The sequence below is a fragment of the Sporobolomyces koalae genome (genome assembly GCF_050403365.1).
Source record: "Sporobolomyces koalae JCM15063 DNA, S_koalae_JCM15063T_v1_ctg19, whole genome shotgun sequence".
Classification (NCBI taxonomy): domain Eukaryota; kingdom Fungi; phylum Basidiomycota; class Microbotryomycetes; order Sporidiobolales; family Sporidiobolaceae; genus Sporobolomyces; species Sporobolomyces koalae.
The window spans coordinates 302,558-317,467 of record NW_027481752.1 but is presented as its reverse complement, the minus strand read 5'-3'; the positions used below and the strand labels follow the sequence as shown (position 1 = coordinate 317,467).

Below are 14,910 nucleotides of genomic sequence, written 5' to 3'. Positions count from 1 at the left end.
TCAAAATGCGCGGATACCAAATCGAAAAGAATATCAAGTTTGAGGACCTGCAAGCCCGCCTGAAGGACTGTCCCGAACCGGCAGTGGGGCAAGACGAAGTCCTCGTTGACGTCTACTGCGCCGGCTTGAACTTTTTCGACCTCCTTCAGATCGAGGTCAGTGCCTCACTTGAGATCGCCCAGTCACGCACGACTGACATCGATTGAGCATGTTGTAGGGCAAATACCAGCACAAACCCCCGTTCCCTTACATCGCCGGTAAGCCCTGCGCTATGCCTTCTACATCTTCGGGCTGGGCAACGAAAGCTGATGACGACGGTTCTGTACCTACCTGTAGGTGCCGAATTCTCTGGTATCATTTCGGCGTCTTCGCCGATCCCGGATGGTTGCGACTTTGTTCCGGGCAAGACTCGAGTGTTCGGCGCCGGTCAGGGCGCGTACGCCGAGAAGATTGCCGTCGATTTCCGGAAACTCCTCGAAGTGCCGCACAACATGGGGATGGAGGAGGCCGCCGGCCTGTACGTGACGATGCCCACGAGTTATGCTGGGCTCGTCAACCGTGCACAGATCAAGGAAGGCGATTGGGTTCTCGTGCACGCTGCCGCCGGTGGAGTGGGACTGGCAGCAGTGCAAATTGCGAAAGCATTCGGCGCGAAAGTCATCGCGACTGCCTCGCAGCAAGCCAAGCTTGACGTCTGCAAGCGTTACGGAGCAGACTATCTCGTCGACTACACGAAGGAGGGATGGCAAAAAGAGGTGCAAAAGATCACCGAAGGTCATGGCGCGGACATGTACGCCATGTCCCCGTTCTCGACCGTCCTAATCCTTCATTGATCGCATGTTCAACCACACAGTGTGTATGACCCTGTCGGACTGGTCGTCCCCTCGCTCAAATGCATCGCTTGGAACGGGCGAATCGTTGTTGTGGGATTCGCCGGAGGATCAATTGAAAAGGTACGTCGAGCTTTTTCCCATCACTGGTCTTTCGTACACCGCTAATCGCTGTTATGTCTGTGTGAAAGATTCCTGCCAATTTGCTCCTGTTGAAGAATTGCACCGCAATGGGTGTGCACTGGTGAGTTCACCCAACGAGAAATCATGAGCCCCGTAACACCACTCATGCCATTCATCCAAAAAAGGGGAGCGTACATCAAGAACGAGCCCGAGGCAATCCCGGGGGTCTGGGGAGCATTGCTGGAGCTGTTTGAGCAGAAGAAGGTGAAAGGAGTCGCCTTCGAAAAGATATTCGAGTGAGTGTTCTGAGCTGCATCCGTATCGAAACACCTTCCGAGACTGATGCGATTTGCCGGACTACAGGGGTCTGGAGAGTGTTCCGACCGGACTAAAAGCACTCGGTGCGCGAGAAACCTGGGGCAAGGCAGTTGTGAGGGTCAAGCACGAGAAAGAGCGCTCCAAGCTGTAAAGATAATAAGAACTGCAAGAAATATCCGTACTCTGTGTGTCCCTCAGAAGTGCTTTAACTTGTTCTTGAAGAGCATAAGCGCAAAAATTGTTTCAGCGCGGCCGCGTGAAAGTCATCTCCACCTCAGGCCGACACTTCCCGAGAAAAGTCCGCATCAGACGTGTTCCTAGACATCTATAAGCGTGATCTTGATGGCGTACTAACATACATGCGTTAAGTTACGCGGTAGCAGGTTCAGCTTGATCCGGCGACCGACCTCATCTTCTCAAAACTTGATCTGCCATGATCTGACTAGCTCTCCACATCGGTACGTGCTTATTTGTCACCCAGCCACGCGAGTACCCTACAGCTACACGGTTTACCGAGCTGTTCGGAGCTCTTCCTGCATCACTGGATGCGAATCGAAGCTGAGCTTTGATCTGATCAGCTCAACCCGGCAGTTGCCGCACCGTAGATCTACGTCGCGCCATCGCGGTTGCGCTGGGTGCGGACTGGAGAGGCGCAAGTACAGTAGCAGTGCACTGAACGGAGAGACTTGACGGGAAGATGGACAATAAGTATCTTATTGAATACATGCAGAAATTACGACAAGCACTGAAACGCACGACAGCTACACAGAGAAAGAGTAACACAATCGGATTGACCCCCTAAAAGAACGCCCCCAACTAAAAATGAAATCTATGCAAACAGGGAAAAAGGGAACGCTTCCGGTAGGAAAGTTTTTCAAACACAGAGGATATCGGATTCGGCTTCATCCAGCTTCTTCTCCGATGAGAGACTCGTTGTGCCGACATCCTTCTTCGCCAAATGTGCATAGGCGGGCACGAGTCCATCGAGCACATCGTGAGCGTTGACCGCTTCGGCGATCAACGAGTCGTGATCGGGGAACAGTTTGCTGAAGAGAACGTGTGTGCTCATCGACAGGATGACGCCAATGATGCAAGCCATGCAGTAGATGTACTTTGCGTTGCCGATGTCGACGCTCGGGTTGAGCGAGTTGATCATGCCTGGCATGTTGGGAGGGATCGAGACGACCAAGGCAGCAACGGCGGCCAAGTTGAAGCCTCCCTTGTAGCGGTAGATGCTTGTAAAGTCGTATAGGGCTGGCACGTCATACTTGGAGCGCTTGACAAAGTAGTAGTCGGCAGCAAGGATTGAAGCGACTGTCGGTGGAGGCCGTCAATACCCGTACCGTTTTCAAGCGCGATTCATGAACGAGGCAAAACTCACGAGGAATGAGGACAATCGCATACGATGCCATGAACGACAGGAACGCCGACGCGCTCGCGAGGACCTTCCAAGGAGCGAATGCCCAGCATCCGACCACGAGGACAAGGATCTGACCCCTACGAATGTTCAAGTAGCGCGGGAAGAGAGTTGCAAGGTCGTTTGCAGCAGAGATCGAATTCGCAGTGCTGCAGGCAGGATCAGAGTGTGTCAGCTGAATTCGTGCTGACAGACACGTGAAACCGTCTAAACGTACATGTTCTGTTCAAGCGCACGAAAGGCAAGAAACAAAAAGTTCAAATCATCAGCCCACTGCCTAGTTATCCGGACGATCGCAGACTTACGGTAGTCATGTTACCGATAGCCCATGCAGCCGAGCAGAAGAAGGCAGCCGCGCGTCCACCATGGCTATCAAGCCATCCTCCGTTCTCGATGAGGTCGAACGGTTGGAAGGTCTGTTTGCCATCGTAGGCGGGGATCACCGTAGCCATGTTGGCACTGATGCTGCCGAGAATTGCACAAAGCGCCCAGAGCGACGGGATAATGGCGACTTGAAGCGCAGCTGTTGCGCCCGAGAGCTTTGTCAATGCTTGCCGACGCGAACAAGCACAGAGCAACAAGTATCGTGTCCTCACCAGAGCTAGGTTTTCGCGAGTACCTCGACATGTCCGAAATGTTCAAGCTGAGGGTACTCCAGGTCGACATGCAAGAGTTGATCGCGGTCATCACAGCGAACCAGTGATTGACTGTAGGAGCAATCACGTCAGCAAGGAGAACAGCGCCAGGTTGAGTGGGTGTAAGCGTACCTCCGGAAAGACGAGGGGCTTCGCGAAGAACGGCAGACCTTTGGTCTCCAGCCTTGGCAATGCACCAACCCGTCATGGCGATAGCGACGATGGGAAGAGTGATACCTAAAAGAGCATGCAACAGATCAGCTCTGCGCTGGAAGGACGCCAGTCAAAGTGCAGTACCTTTCAGGATGAACAGAGGTCGAAGCTTGCGCGGGTGAATGAAGCAGAGTGGGAACTGGAAGAGCCAGAAGAGGAAGAAGCATAGCATGGCGGACGACGTCGTGCCAGACGATTTCGACAGATGGTTGTCAAAGGTCGCGAAAGAGGGCCAGATGGCGATCAAGCAGAGTCGGATACCAGTGCCTCCTTCTGTGAGCGTGGGACAAAAGGCAGAAGGGAAGGATGCGATCGTGAAGGAGAAAGCATGATACCGAGCAAGGGCAGCCATGGATCAGTCTGTGCGCACAGCAGAGCGGGAACGAGAGATACGGAGCGCACGGTAACTGTTGACACTGAGCCAGAACATGGCAATGACAGCACGACTGACGATCGCGAACCGAGAGAACCAATAGCCGCTGAGAGTGCAAAAAACGAGCGTCAATGCGGAAGCGGAGAGAAGGAACTCCGAAGAAGCTCACTATGCAGCACGCGCAGAGATGGCAAAGGGCACATGGAGCCGAGCACCTGAGATGCAAACCAGCGTAAGAAACACGCAGCTACGCGTGAGGGCCGAGAGAATGCGAGCAACGAACCGATGATTCCGTTCGCCGAGATGAGCATCGAGATAAGGAGACCTCCGAAGAAGGTGCAGATTACACCTTCCCACCAGGTCAGACCGAGTCCAACGAAACTGCTGACCTCTGCGCTCGGCGAGCAGGCGAGGGCAAGGGCGAGAGATAACGGGCAGCAGAACCAAGGTCAGCCGATTTCCGGAGTATGCCGAGAGTAAGTTGGCACCGTCTCGAGAGTGCAGCAGCTGAAACTCACGACTCCAACTACCAGCGTTGATCAGGTCCGACATCCAGTAGCCGAGGAACGTCCATGTCGTCCAAGTGGCTTCCTCGCGTGTGACGGGTTCCGTGTCCTTGTTCGACCAGTGCGTCGGCGGAGTGAACTGGGCAGTCACGGAGCATGAATGTTCAGCGTGTGTGCGCGCAGCCTTGCGATGGCGGAGCGGTCACACGACTGACTGAAGACTCTGGCTTCTCCAGCGTCCAACCACTCAGCTTGCCTTTCGACCTGATGCTGTCCTTGATCGATTCGACTTTGCCGGCCATCTTCGTTCCGAACGGTGAGCCGCGGGGGTGTAAACTGCACGCGAGCGGGCAGGGGATGAGGAGAGAAAAGAAGTACGCGGAAAACGCGAGGCAGAGTCTGGGCTAACGAAAGTCTCATCCGATAAGCGGCAGAAATTGGCAGAAAGTCAAACTTTTCACTTTTTCTGGGCCCTGAACAATGCTCAAAGGGTGCCTTGTCATACGCTCATCCACCGAGTATATTGAGAGCATCTCGGGAGGTCTCTGATAGCCCACTGAGGCCCGTATCGCTTGTCAGGCTGCCGATAAGCTCGCGGACCCAGCGCGCAGCGAAGTCGGGGAAGGTTCGCGGGCGCGGGTGCGGCGGATCCGGGCGTTATCCGGGCACGGCCGAATTTTATTGTGAGAGCGATTTCGTGCCAGATCTGAGCAATCACTGCCAATCGCACCGGCAATCGCAATGCCGAGGCGTGCCTGTCCTCTCGTGGGCTACATGTAGCAGATAAGCTGAGGCAGAAGTGGGAATCGAGCGAGTTTTGCACGAAAGGACAAGGTAAGCCCGGATGTTCATTTTGTCCGGTTCTTCTTGCCCGCACCGCTATCCTTCGAGGGGTCCCGTGCTCGCTTCTTCTTCTTTGTGTCTGCATCAGCGCCGGCTGTAGCTGCGCCGGGAGGGAACTCGGCTTCGAGCTGAAGTCGGGTATTCCGCAGGATCCGTTTCTCGCCGAGACGAACAATGACCGCCATCCGCTTGCGTTCCGATAGACTGCCTCGCAATAGTGCTTCATCGTCCTGCAAATAGCCAGCACATCAAAGATTCGTTGTCAGATGTAGTCGCTCGAGATTGGTTCAACCGAAATACTACCGCAGCGGCGATGCCGGGAGCTCGGCCTGTTCGGACTTTGCGGCACGGCATGCAGTGGGAAGATTTGCAACGGATAACGCACTTCGATGGTCGTATCATAGTCTCCCTCGCGTTTCGCGATAACTTTCTGCGCCCATTGTGCGACCTGAGCGTCCACTTTCGGCTTTGGCGGAGATTCCTTCTTTTGTGCTTTCGCGAGCTCTTCGGGGTTCAACAAGAAGGCCCGGATCGCAGACACGAGTTCGTCGGCCAGGGTGTGGTTCGTCTCGATCGCAAAGACACTGCAAACCGACGGAGGATGTAACGAAGTCAGCGAGTGGCGCGAGCGGGGCGGCTTCCGGATGTGACCCACTCGTCAATGCCCACGTCAAGTAGGAACTCGGCCCGCTTTTCGATCTCATCCTCGGACAAACCTTGACCCTTTCCAACCAATTCCGCCACGTCTTGCAAACCGATCTCAACGAGGTCGGCATCGTTCTCCTCGTCCACATGACCGTACCGCCGCAGGAGATCAGAATTGGGAGGGTCGGCATAGGTGTTGAAAATCTGGGCTCCTGCCGCAATGCGTGCGGTTGACATCATGTTGAGCGTCTGAGGTTCGTAGAAGAGTCGCGCCTATTCGCAGTCAAGTCGATCCAGGTGAGAATTCTGCGACTGGACTTTCGAGTCGAGACGAACGCACGTTGTCACAGCCGGATTTTGCATTGAGGAGATCTGCGAACGGGACGGCTGCGACATCTGCAACATCCTCCCGCTCCTCCTCCTCGTCATCACTGTCTTCGTCGTCCTGCTCGTCCTCGTCCGTTGCTTTGTGGTCGACATGGAAGGAGCGGCTGAGTACGAGACTGCCCATGTAATGAAACAGTTTGAGCGTGTAGTCTTCGGCGTTGCCGAATACTTGCTCGTGCTTCTTGATGAATGGTTTGACGGTGGACTCGAACGCCTCGTCTGCATCCTGTTTGCCAATTTTGTCGACTACGGTACTGCCCTTGAGCTCCGAAAGTTCGTCGTCGCTCCAGAACATGAGCGAGTTGAATGATCCTTCGTCCGGAAGCAGGTCAAAGTATGGGGTCCAGGTCGAAGTCCGCAGGCGCTCGTACATCATACTGAGGATCAATGGAGTCCATCCCGACAGTTCCTGCCATTCGTCTGAGGGCAGCAGAGCCGGGAGAGCCGAGGTTGAAGTGGTGAGAAGGATGGCGCGAGGGATTGAGAACAAGAGGGTGTCGGGCTGCCAGAAAGACTCAGCGAGCCTATAAAGGACTTTTTGAGGCACCCAGAGCTTACCTCGATGTCCTGGAGAGCGACTGCACCTCGCCCCATACCATCGAATTGCTTGAAGCCGACTGCGGCGTTGACAGAACCACCACTGGTCTTGAACCAGTCGAGAAAGTTGCTCTCGGCAGTGGGAGCGCTCATGACCGAGATTGTCAGACTGGTTGTGGAAAGTTGCAGAGTGGAGAGGCAAGAAAGTCAACAACCGTGCGTTACACCTCTCATGTATCCGACAAGAGCGGAGTATATGGGGTCGATTGCATTGAATTCAAGCTAACAACAGAGTGTGCGTAATTTCTGAGCGATCCGATGCGCGTGCCTCGATGGCAAAGTAGTGCAAGATGCGCAAGGTCCGTTCTACCGGCAATCTGGATATGCGCACATGCGGCTCATTCCGCCGTAGACAGCTGTGCTGATCCGATTCAAGGCACAGTTTGTCGTGTTGAAGCTGGCAGAAGGGCGTGAGCCTCGAGAAGCGGCGGGACCGCGCCACAGTCACGCGTGAAGTAGATGTGCCGACGAGTGTGGCATTCAAGGGTTTGTCGAATTCGTCTCGCGACTGACGAATCGCGCACGCATGTCAGCATAACCAACGAGAGTGTGAAGCAAGAGGCGCAGGGCCTCACATGACTTGCTCGGATCCCAGTCGCAAATGCGGAGCTTTCGGAAGTCGGCCGCCCTGATTGACGACCGGGGTGATCTCGGACATGGTCTGCCCCGTCTTCAAGAAGGTCCGAACGAACGGCTTGCATGCAACTGAGCCATCGCGAGCGTTGTAGAGGCAGGTGTACTGTGCAGTCTGCGCGGCGGGCAAGCGTGAATAACAGCCAGCTCAGCTGCGGAGCGGCCGCAAGGCGCCAGTGCAACTCACTTGATAGTACTCTGCAGACGGATCTGGCGATTCGGATGAATGCATCTACGGGATGTTTGGCCGACGTGGCGAAACCCCGATTTCCCGAGGAAACGTTCCCCTGGTTCTTCTTCTCCTCCACACCCACCCGCCCTCTCTGTGAGTTCTCGACCTCGCCACGCCAGCGCCGAGATGACCGCAGTAGACTGATTGTCCCTGGTACCTGCCTGCGCTGCCCTGTCCGCCTGCCTCAACTTTTTTCACCGTCTTTAGCTTTCACCATGGTCAACAAGGTGTACGTCTTGCCGCTTGCCCACTTGCCTCACTTTGTGCTGACCCTGTCCTGTGACTTGACAGCGCTGATATGTGAGTGCTTGCATCCGCGAGAGCCGAGCCGCACGTTGTGGACGCGTGTATTGATTTGCCGCCGCTTTGCCGCTTCTGCATGCATTCACCAGCTCGCTCGCCGCATGGGGACGCAAGGAGATTGTTCTCGCCGAGCACGAGATGCCCGGACTCATGTCAGTCAACGATGTCTTATCAGCGCTCGTGTCCCATTACCCGACGAGCGACATGCAACTGACTCGCATGCACGTGCTGCAGGTACCTTCGTGAGAAGTACGGTCCTGGACAACCCCTCAAGGGTGCTCGCAGTAGGTTTCATTCCTGTTCCGTTTCAACATTCGTCCCATTCACCAAGATCTCGTGCAGTTGCCGGATGCCTCCACATGACCATCCAAACGTGAGCTCTTTCCCAAGACCATGCAATCGTTCGATTCTTACATTCGTCCTCAACTAGCGCGGTTCTCATCGAGACTCTCACCGCTCTCGGAGCTGAGGTCACCTGGTCCTCGTGCAACGTGAGCATTCCAAGTGCACCTTCCCTCACGTGCCTCGGCTAACTGGATTTCTTGGTTCATCTCACCAGATCTTCTCCACTCAAGACCAAGCCGCCGCTGCCATCGCTGCCACCGGTGTCCCCGTCTTCGCCTGGAAGGGAGAGACCGAGGAGGAGTACGTCTGGTGCATGGAGCAAACCGTTAAGGGTTTCAAGGACGGCCAAGCCCTCAACATGATCCTCGACGACGGAGGAGACCTCACTGCTCTCGTTCACGACAAGTACCCCGAGCTCCTTGCCGGTACGTTCCTCACCTCGTCAGCAGAATATTCCGATCGTCGAGCTAATATGCGATCTTGCGGACACTGCAGGCATCAACGGTGTCTCCGAGGAGACCACCACCGGTGTTCACCACCTCTACAAGCTCCACAAGGAGGGCAAGCTCAAGATCCCCGCGATCAACGTCAACGAGTGCGCTTTCCGTCAATTCTCGCCCTTGCGGGTCTTTCGGCACGCTGATACTGATGCGTCTTGCATTTTCTGCCACTTAGCGCCGTCACCAAGTCCAAGTTCGACAACCTTTACGGATGCCGCGAGTCGCTCGTCGACGGTATCAAGCGTGCCACCGATGTCATGCTTGCCGGTAAGGTCGCTGTCGTCGCCGGTTACGGTGACGTCGGAAAGGGAGTGAGTTGAATTCTGTCCATCTTTGACCTCTTGAACCATTACTGATCGAAGCCTCGCCATACCAGTGCGCCGAGTCCCTCCGATCCTACGGATCCCGTGTCATCATCACCGAGATCGACCCCATCAACGCTCTCCAAGCTGCCATGGCCGGTTTCGAGGTCACCACCATGGAGGAGGCCGCTCCCCAAGGTAACATCTTTGTCACCACCACCGGATGCCGTGACATCATCCGTGGCGAGCACTTCGACGCTATGCCCGAGGATGCCATCGTTTGCAACATTGGTCACTTCGACATCGAGATCGACGTTGCGTGGCTCAAGGCCAACGCGACCGAGCACTCGAACATCAAGCCTCAGGTCGACCGATACACCCTCAAGTCGGGCCGCCACATCATCCTCCTCGCCGAGGGTCGTCTCGTCAACTTGGGATGCGCCACCGGTCACCCTTCGTGGGTCATGTCGTGCTCGTTCACGAACCAGGTTCTCGCCCAGATCGCCCTCTGGACCCAGGTTCAGGACTACCCTCTCGGTGTCCACGTCCTCCCCAAGTCGCTCGACGAGGAGGTCGCCCGCGCTCACTTGCAAAGCTTGAACGTCAAGTTGACCGTCATGACCGAGTTCGTTCACGTTTCACACCTCATTTCCCGTCTTCCTCGTGCAATCTGCTAATCGCGTGTATGAAAATCTACAGCGTCCAAGCCGAGTACCTCGGACTTCCCAAGACTGGTCCTTACAAGGCCGACCACTGTACGTCTCTCTTCCGTGCTCCTCTCTTTAGTCTGCGCGCCAACGTTGACCCGCTTGACCCCCCTTACAGACCGCTACTAAGCTTGTCGCGATAGCATAAGCAACCACCCTGTCGTTCTTTTCCCTTCGTTTCGTTCTTTCATCCATCCTGGGTTTTCAACTGGTCAAATATTTCAAAGGAAAACTGTTTTTTTCGGCCCTCAACTGGCACCACTCCAAAGGTTATACCCCCCCTTCACCCTCACTATTTCCCGAGTTCTCGATGATGAGAACTTCGAGCAATCCCACCCATCCCATCAAACCCCCAAGTATAAAAAGAGAAAAATTGCTTTTGTCGTAGTCCTTCGATAGGGTTTTCGCAAGCATGAACCTCAACGGTCTCCAAAAAAAAATCTCCACTGGCACTCATCGCCTCCTCGCTCGAATACTAGAGAGGTCACGAAAAAAAGGGGAACATGGTTCTCAGCTGATGACTGAGCAGTCGAAACCCTGGGTTTGCGTATCTAAAAATCGGTTCTCGAATCTTCGCCTACACGTGTGATAGCTCCGATCAGGCTAGTAGGTACTGCTTGGAACACTCTGCCAGCTCTTCAGCTCGTGAACTACAGCAGCCAGAGCGCCATCTGGCTAGAATCTCCTAGCGGCAGAAGAAACGAAGCGCGAGCGGCCTCGCGATTGGGATTCTAGACAGCGCAAGCAGAGATTCATTGCTAGCAAAGGTACGAGTAGGAGAAGATCAATTCGAGTCGAAGGCAAGTAGCGAAACGACAGACTCTGGGGCGATCGGCGGCGTCGGAAAGTCTTGCAAGGCGTAGGCGCGTGCCAATCTGAGCACAGATGGACGTGAAGCGCAGATCTCTACAGTAGATTGGTATGGGAGAAACGTTAACGGAGAGAGACGAGAGGAGTCTCGTTCGCATCGAGCGGGTTCGACATTACCCATACATCTCTCTCGACAGGTGAGTGCGCTTAGCTCGCAGGGTTCTCCGAGCGTATCACTGAATCTCTCTTATACACGCAGTCATGGCCAACATTGTGCGTCGCCTTCGACGTCTCGGGTTGATCGCTCCTGATCAATCTACCACGTTCGAGATCCGATACTGACCTGTTTCGGATACACAGGGTATTCCCACGAAGCTACTACACGAGAGTCTCGGGCATGTCATCACGGTGGAACTGAAAGCGGGTCAAGTCTACCGAGGCAAACTGTTCGATGGTCAGTCTTCGCAACTCGCTCATCCCTGTTCTGCTCTGGTCGTGCAGCCAATCCCTGGACAGCTTGTACAATACGAGCTGCTTTCGACGAGGGGCCGCGCGTCTCATCAACGGCGGAGGAGACCCGCAATTCTGGTCGGACCTGTGCCTGCGCGCAATGTTGTCACTTGCCACGTAGACATGGCGTGCACAAAGCAGAACTAGGGGTACCGGAATAAGGATGACTGCTGACTCGGGTCCGGTTCCGCGATGCAGCCGAGGATTCGCTCTCGATCTCGCTCACGAACTGCACTGTAACTCACCGCGACGGTCGCGTGACCCAACTGGATCAGGTACGCCCTCCTCTGACGTCTGCACTTCGACGAAGAACACTCGAGCTAACGGTGTATCGTGCGTGTTGCAGGTCTACATTCGAGGTGCTTCGGTGCGATTCTACGTCGTCCCCGACATGCTCGCACAAGCTCCCATGTACGCCACCTCGTCTGCTTTCTTTTGTCCCGCCGGAACAAGAGTACTGACTATCAGAAACATCATAGGTTCAAACGCGCTGGGCCGACTGGAATGAAGGGACGAGGTATCGGTACAGCCCGAGGAAGGGCTACGATTATGCGCGCCCAGTCGAGGCGAGGACGTGGTGGACAACGACCGAACATCCGGCGTTAGGCGAGCGAGTCTTCCCTGGTACGGTCGGTAATCGACTCTCTCCGTATGCTACCTTGTCGGAAAAACAAAAGAATTTTGTACAATGCTATTCTTCTGGTCCCCTGTTGAGACCTTGGGAGTCCTGGGACTTGACGCAGTCGTCAAACGAGCGATGATGCGCACAGAGAGGTGAAGAATTGACATCGCGCGCTCGTGCACGAGCGCGCCCATTTCCCTCAACTTGAACCAACACCTTGACTACCTCACCCCCACTCGACATAATTGATACGCATGCGGCAAATATGAGCGACCAACCCGCGTCGTTTGCACCCTTGTCGCCGAACGAGACGCGTGCTGCGCGCGCGCGCTCGCTGTCCCGACGACCATCTCACTCGTCCTTGCACGCTTCGACCACACCCAGCGCCGCTTCGACGAGCTCGTTGCCGATACCGGTACCATCAGCCTCATCTGCAACGGCAGATCTGGCCCCACCCTTGCCAACCTACTCGAGTTCGTTGAGATCGCGGCACTCGCTCTACGGCACAGAAGACCGTGTCGTCCTCGACCTCGGGAGTAGAGTGTGGAAGGTCGGGTTCAGTGGCGAAGCTGCACCTCGTCATTGTGTTCGAGTCGAGCGTATCCTCGCGCGCGAGCAGCACACCCTCTTGCGCGGCGTGAGCAAATCACATGAGACCGACGAACTCGACGGTATATGGACTCTCGACAAGTGTCGGATAGACGAAGACGAATGGCAGATCAGGGAAGAGCGACTCAAGAGGGCGCTGCGGGAAGTCTGGTTCGAGTACGTCTCGCTGTCTCTCTTCTGCTGTCATTAGTGGCCCATCTACAACATTCAAGGAGTCCCTGCCCACTACGTCTCGATATGCGGCAACCGAGGGCGACAGCTGTTGCACCAGGAAGGAACAGCAGAATGGCATTGACCCACTACTTTCGATCCTGCAGCCACCTCATGACGGATCCCAAGTCTCGCAAAGTGCTCGTCGTTGAAAACCCGATGCTGTCAACACCAGTCAAGGAGATGATCGCACGAGTCCTTTTTGACAACCTACAAGTACGAGATGTGATTTTACCCTGCCGTTGTCCAGAGCGTTGACGGTTACCCGGAGCAGGTCCCTTCGGTCAACTTTGCATGCGCACCCCTGCTGTCCTTGATGGCCAGCGGATCTGTGACAGGCCTGGTCGTCGACGCCGGTCACCTCGAGACAACAGTCCTACCAGTGCGTTTTTACTCAATCAGATTCCTGAGGCGACAGGCGCTAGTTGCTTACAGGCGAGGTCATCCTGACAGATATATCACGCTCGTCCGCTCTTCTCGAATCTCACCTCGACACCGCTGGCCGGGTCGCGACTGAACGAACGGCTGCGATCCCTCCTTGTCGCGTACGGCTCTTACGCACCTCCTCCGGCCACCCTCAATTCAATGACAATACCAACGCCAACCAACATACCCCGCAAGGTTCTCACAGAGGAGCTTGTAGAGGAGATCAAAACGCTGTGCTGTTTCGTGGGCGGCGAGATTTCCGACGACGAACAACTCTTGCGAGACTATGACAATAATCTGAACGACCGATATAATCGCGAGGCATCGACGACAACGGCGACATCCTCGGCTATGGACGTTGATTCTACTCCAGCTGCTTCGCCGATACAAGAAACGTTCGATCCGGATGCGGCTCTCTTCAAATACCTTTACGCGCGTTACTCGCGAAGCGCGCCTGATACCACTTCCGTGTCGTTCCGGATACCCCATCTCTCTGCACCTCCTCCTCCCGCAGGCGTTGGCAGGGGCCATCTAGCCATTCCGTCTTGGATCCGAGAACGCGCAGCCGAAGTCCTCTTTGACTCGACCCTCGAGACTCACGATTCGCTGTCGATCCAGAGCACAATACTCGAATGTGTACTCTCTCTTCCTATCGACCTGCGCAAGCCCATGATTCAGAACATTGTCGTCACGGGCGGCACCGCCAGCTTGCCTGGGTTCATCCCTCGCTTGCGGCAGTCACTCTTGACGAGGCTGCGCGAGTCACACCCTCCTTCACCTCCATCCAGTCCGCCATCATCTGCAACATCAGCTGCGGATCCCGCTTGCCGGATCCGCAGGGAACGTTTGTCACATCGATTGCACACTCTTCGGCATTCGCCGCGTTATGCGCCCCTTGTGCCCCTCGCAAAGTCACTCTCGATCCTCAACAACCCTTCTCCGACCACCGATGCACCCGCCAGTGATGGATCGGCGCCCGCGTTCCACGCTTCCCTGTATGCCTGGGTTGGCGGCAGTCTCGCAGGAGCTCTCAAAGTGGGCGGTCAAGAGATCACGAGGGAAGAATGGGAAGAAGGCTACGAGAGCGCGGCTAGAGAACAGAAGGCAGGGCAGGAGGATTCAGTCGGGGAAGAGAGTATGGATCAGGGTGAAGATTACGGCGCCGGGCTGAGGGCAAAGAGGGGGAAAAAGTTGCCGGACTGGACGCACATGCGATGAAGAGACAGCGTCACTTTTGAAGTCAAGCGGGCCAGGTGCGACTCAGAGTAGTCGGGTAGCACGAGCCTGAGCATACAATAATTAGTCCCTGACAGAAACCGCTTTTCCTACAAAGCGTATCGACGTATCTGTCATTCGACTTGACCTTTACGATCTTACTAGAGATTGTTGAAGTGCACAAGGCGATTCTCGAGAGTCGCGAAAATCGCGCAGGAAACTCCTGCGCCATTTTTTTCTTCGGGCTGATTAGATGCCCGTGGAGGCTGTACACCTGATCTGTTTCTTCATCTCTCTTCCGGGATCTCTCGCTCACACCGCACGCCACCGCTCTCGTGCTAGACTGCATCGCTTGGTGAACCATGCAACTTCGCTCTGGTGCTTTCGCTAATCGTCCTCGACTAGCGTACTTGCTGTTTGGCTTGAATTCTCGAACCTCAATCAGAAAATACGATCTCCCCTATCAGACCGTCACGAACGCTTCTGCCCTGCCTCGGGACTCTTTCAAGACCTTGTCCAGATGTCTCTTGTTGGCCAAGACAACTCGAGAGGGCGTACGCGTGTGCTCGGCTGAACGTTTCTTTCTTTCGTTCACTTCA

At 55.3% G+C, this 14,910-nt stretch overlaps 6 protein-coding genes across 6 annotated transcripts; 4 read left to right on the top strand and 2 right to left on the bottom strand.

Moving 5' to 3' along the window:
• Window positions 1–5: 5 nt before the first annotated feature.
• Window positions 6–1,422, top strand: JCM15063_002780 (NADPH:quinone oxidoreductase family protein; the record flags this gene model as incomplete). The annotated part of the gene is made up of 7 exons (XM_076679110.1): window positions 6–155; window positions 218–257; window positions 337–790; window positions 854–953; window positions 1,022–1,074; window positions 1,139–1,249; window positions 1,317–1,422. 7 exons carry the CDS (start codon window positions 6–8, stop codon window positions 1,420–1,422), a joined length of 1,014 nt encoding a protein of 337 aa, XP_076533870.1.
• Window positions 1,423–2,145: 723 nt separating this feature from the next.
• Window positions 2,146–4,717, bottom strand: JCM15063_002779 (uncharacterized protein; the record flags this gene model as incomplete). Its single annotated transcript, XM_076679109.1, has 12 exons — window positions 2,146–2,585; window positions 2,653–2,837; window positions 2,906–2,910; window positions 2,994–3,211; window positions 3,285–3,395; window positions 3,456–3,560; window positions 3,621–3,809; window positions 3,939–4,015; window positions 4,079–4,124; window positions 4,193–4,300; window positions 4,428–4,554; window positions 4,631–4,717. 12 exons carry the CDS (start codon window positions 4,715–4,717, stop codon window positions 2,146–2,148), a joined length of 1,698 nt encoding a protein of 565 aa, XP_076533869.1.
• Window positions 4,718–5,263: 546 nt separating this feature from the next.
• Window positions 5,264–6,980, bottom strand: RKM4 (ribosomal lysine N-methyltransferase; the record flags this gene model as incomplete). Its single annotated transcript, XM_076679108.1, has 5 exons — window positions 5,264–5,488; window positions 5,644–5,842; window positions 5,914–6,176; window positions 6,244–6,792; window positions 6,849–6,980. The coding sequence occupies 5 exons, from the start codon at window positions 6,978–6,980 to the stop codon at window positions 5,264–5,266; spliced, it is 1,368 nt and encodes a 455-aa protein (XP_076533868.1).
• A 987-nt stretch (window positions 6,981–7,967) lies between these two features.
• Window positions 7,968–10,038, top strand: SAH1 (adenosylhomocysteinase; the record flags this gene model as incomplete). The annotated part of the gene is made up of 12 exons (XM_076679107.1): window positions 7,968–7,981; window positions 8,044–8,052; window positions 8,145–8,207; window positions 8,290–8,339; window positions 8,398–8,428; window positions 8,486–8,546; window positions 8,615–8,825; window positions 8,896–8,995; window positions 9,076–9,211; window positions 9,277–9,827; window positions 9,902–9,957; window positions 10,028–10,038. 12 exons carry the CDS (start codon window positions 7,968–7,970, stop codon window positions 10,036–10,038), a joined length of 1,293 nt encoding a protein of 430 aa, XP_076533867.1.
• Window positions 10,039–10,980: 942 nt separating this feature from the next.
• SMD3 (mRNA splicing protein SMD3) lies at window positions 10,981–11,835 on the top strand (the record flags this gene model as incomplete). Its single annotated transcript, XM_076679106.1, has 5 exons — window positions 10,981–10,992; window positions 11,080–11,173; window positions 11,428–11,504; window positions 11,576–11,640; window positions 11,709–11,835. The coding sequence occupies 5 exons, from the start codon at window positions 10,981–10,983 to the stop codon at window positions 11,833–11,835; spliced, it is 375 nt and encodes a 124-aa protein (XP_076533866.1).
• Window positions 11,836–12,116: 281 nt separating this feature from the next.
• On the top strand, window positions 12,117–14,314 carry JCM15063_002775 (uncharacterized protein; the record flags this gene model as incomplete). Its single annotated transcript, XM_076679105.1, has 4 exons — window positions 12,117–12,616; window positions 12,778–12,886; window positions 12,945–13,052; window positions 13,124–14,314. 4 exons carry the CDS (start codon window positions 12,117–12,119, stop codon window positions 14,312–14,314), a joined length of 1,908 nt encoding a protein of 635 aa, XP_076533865.1.
• Window positions 14,315–14,910: the final 596 nt, after the last annotated feature.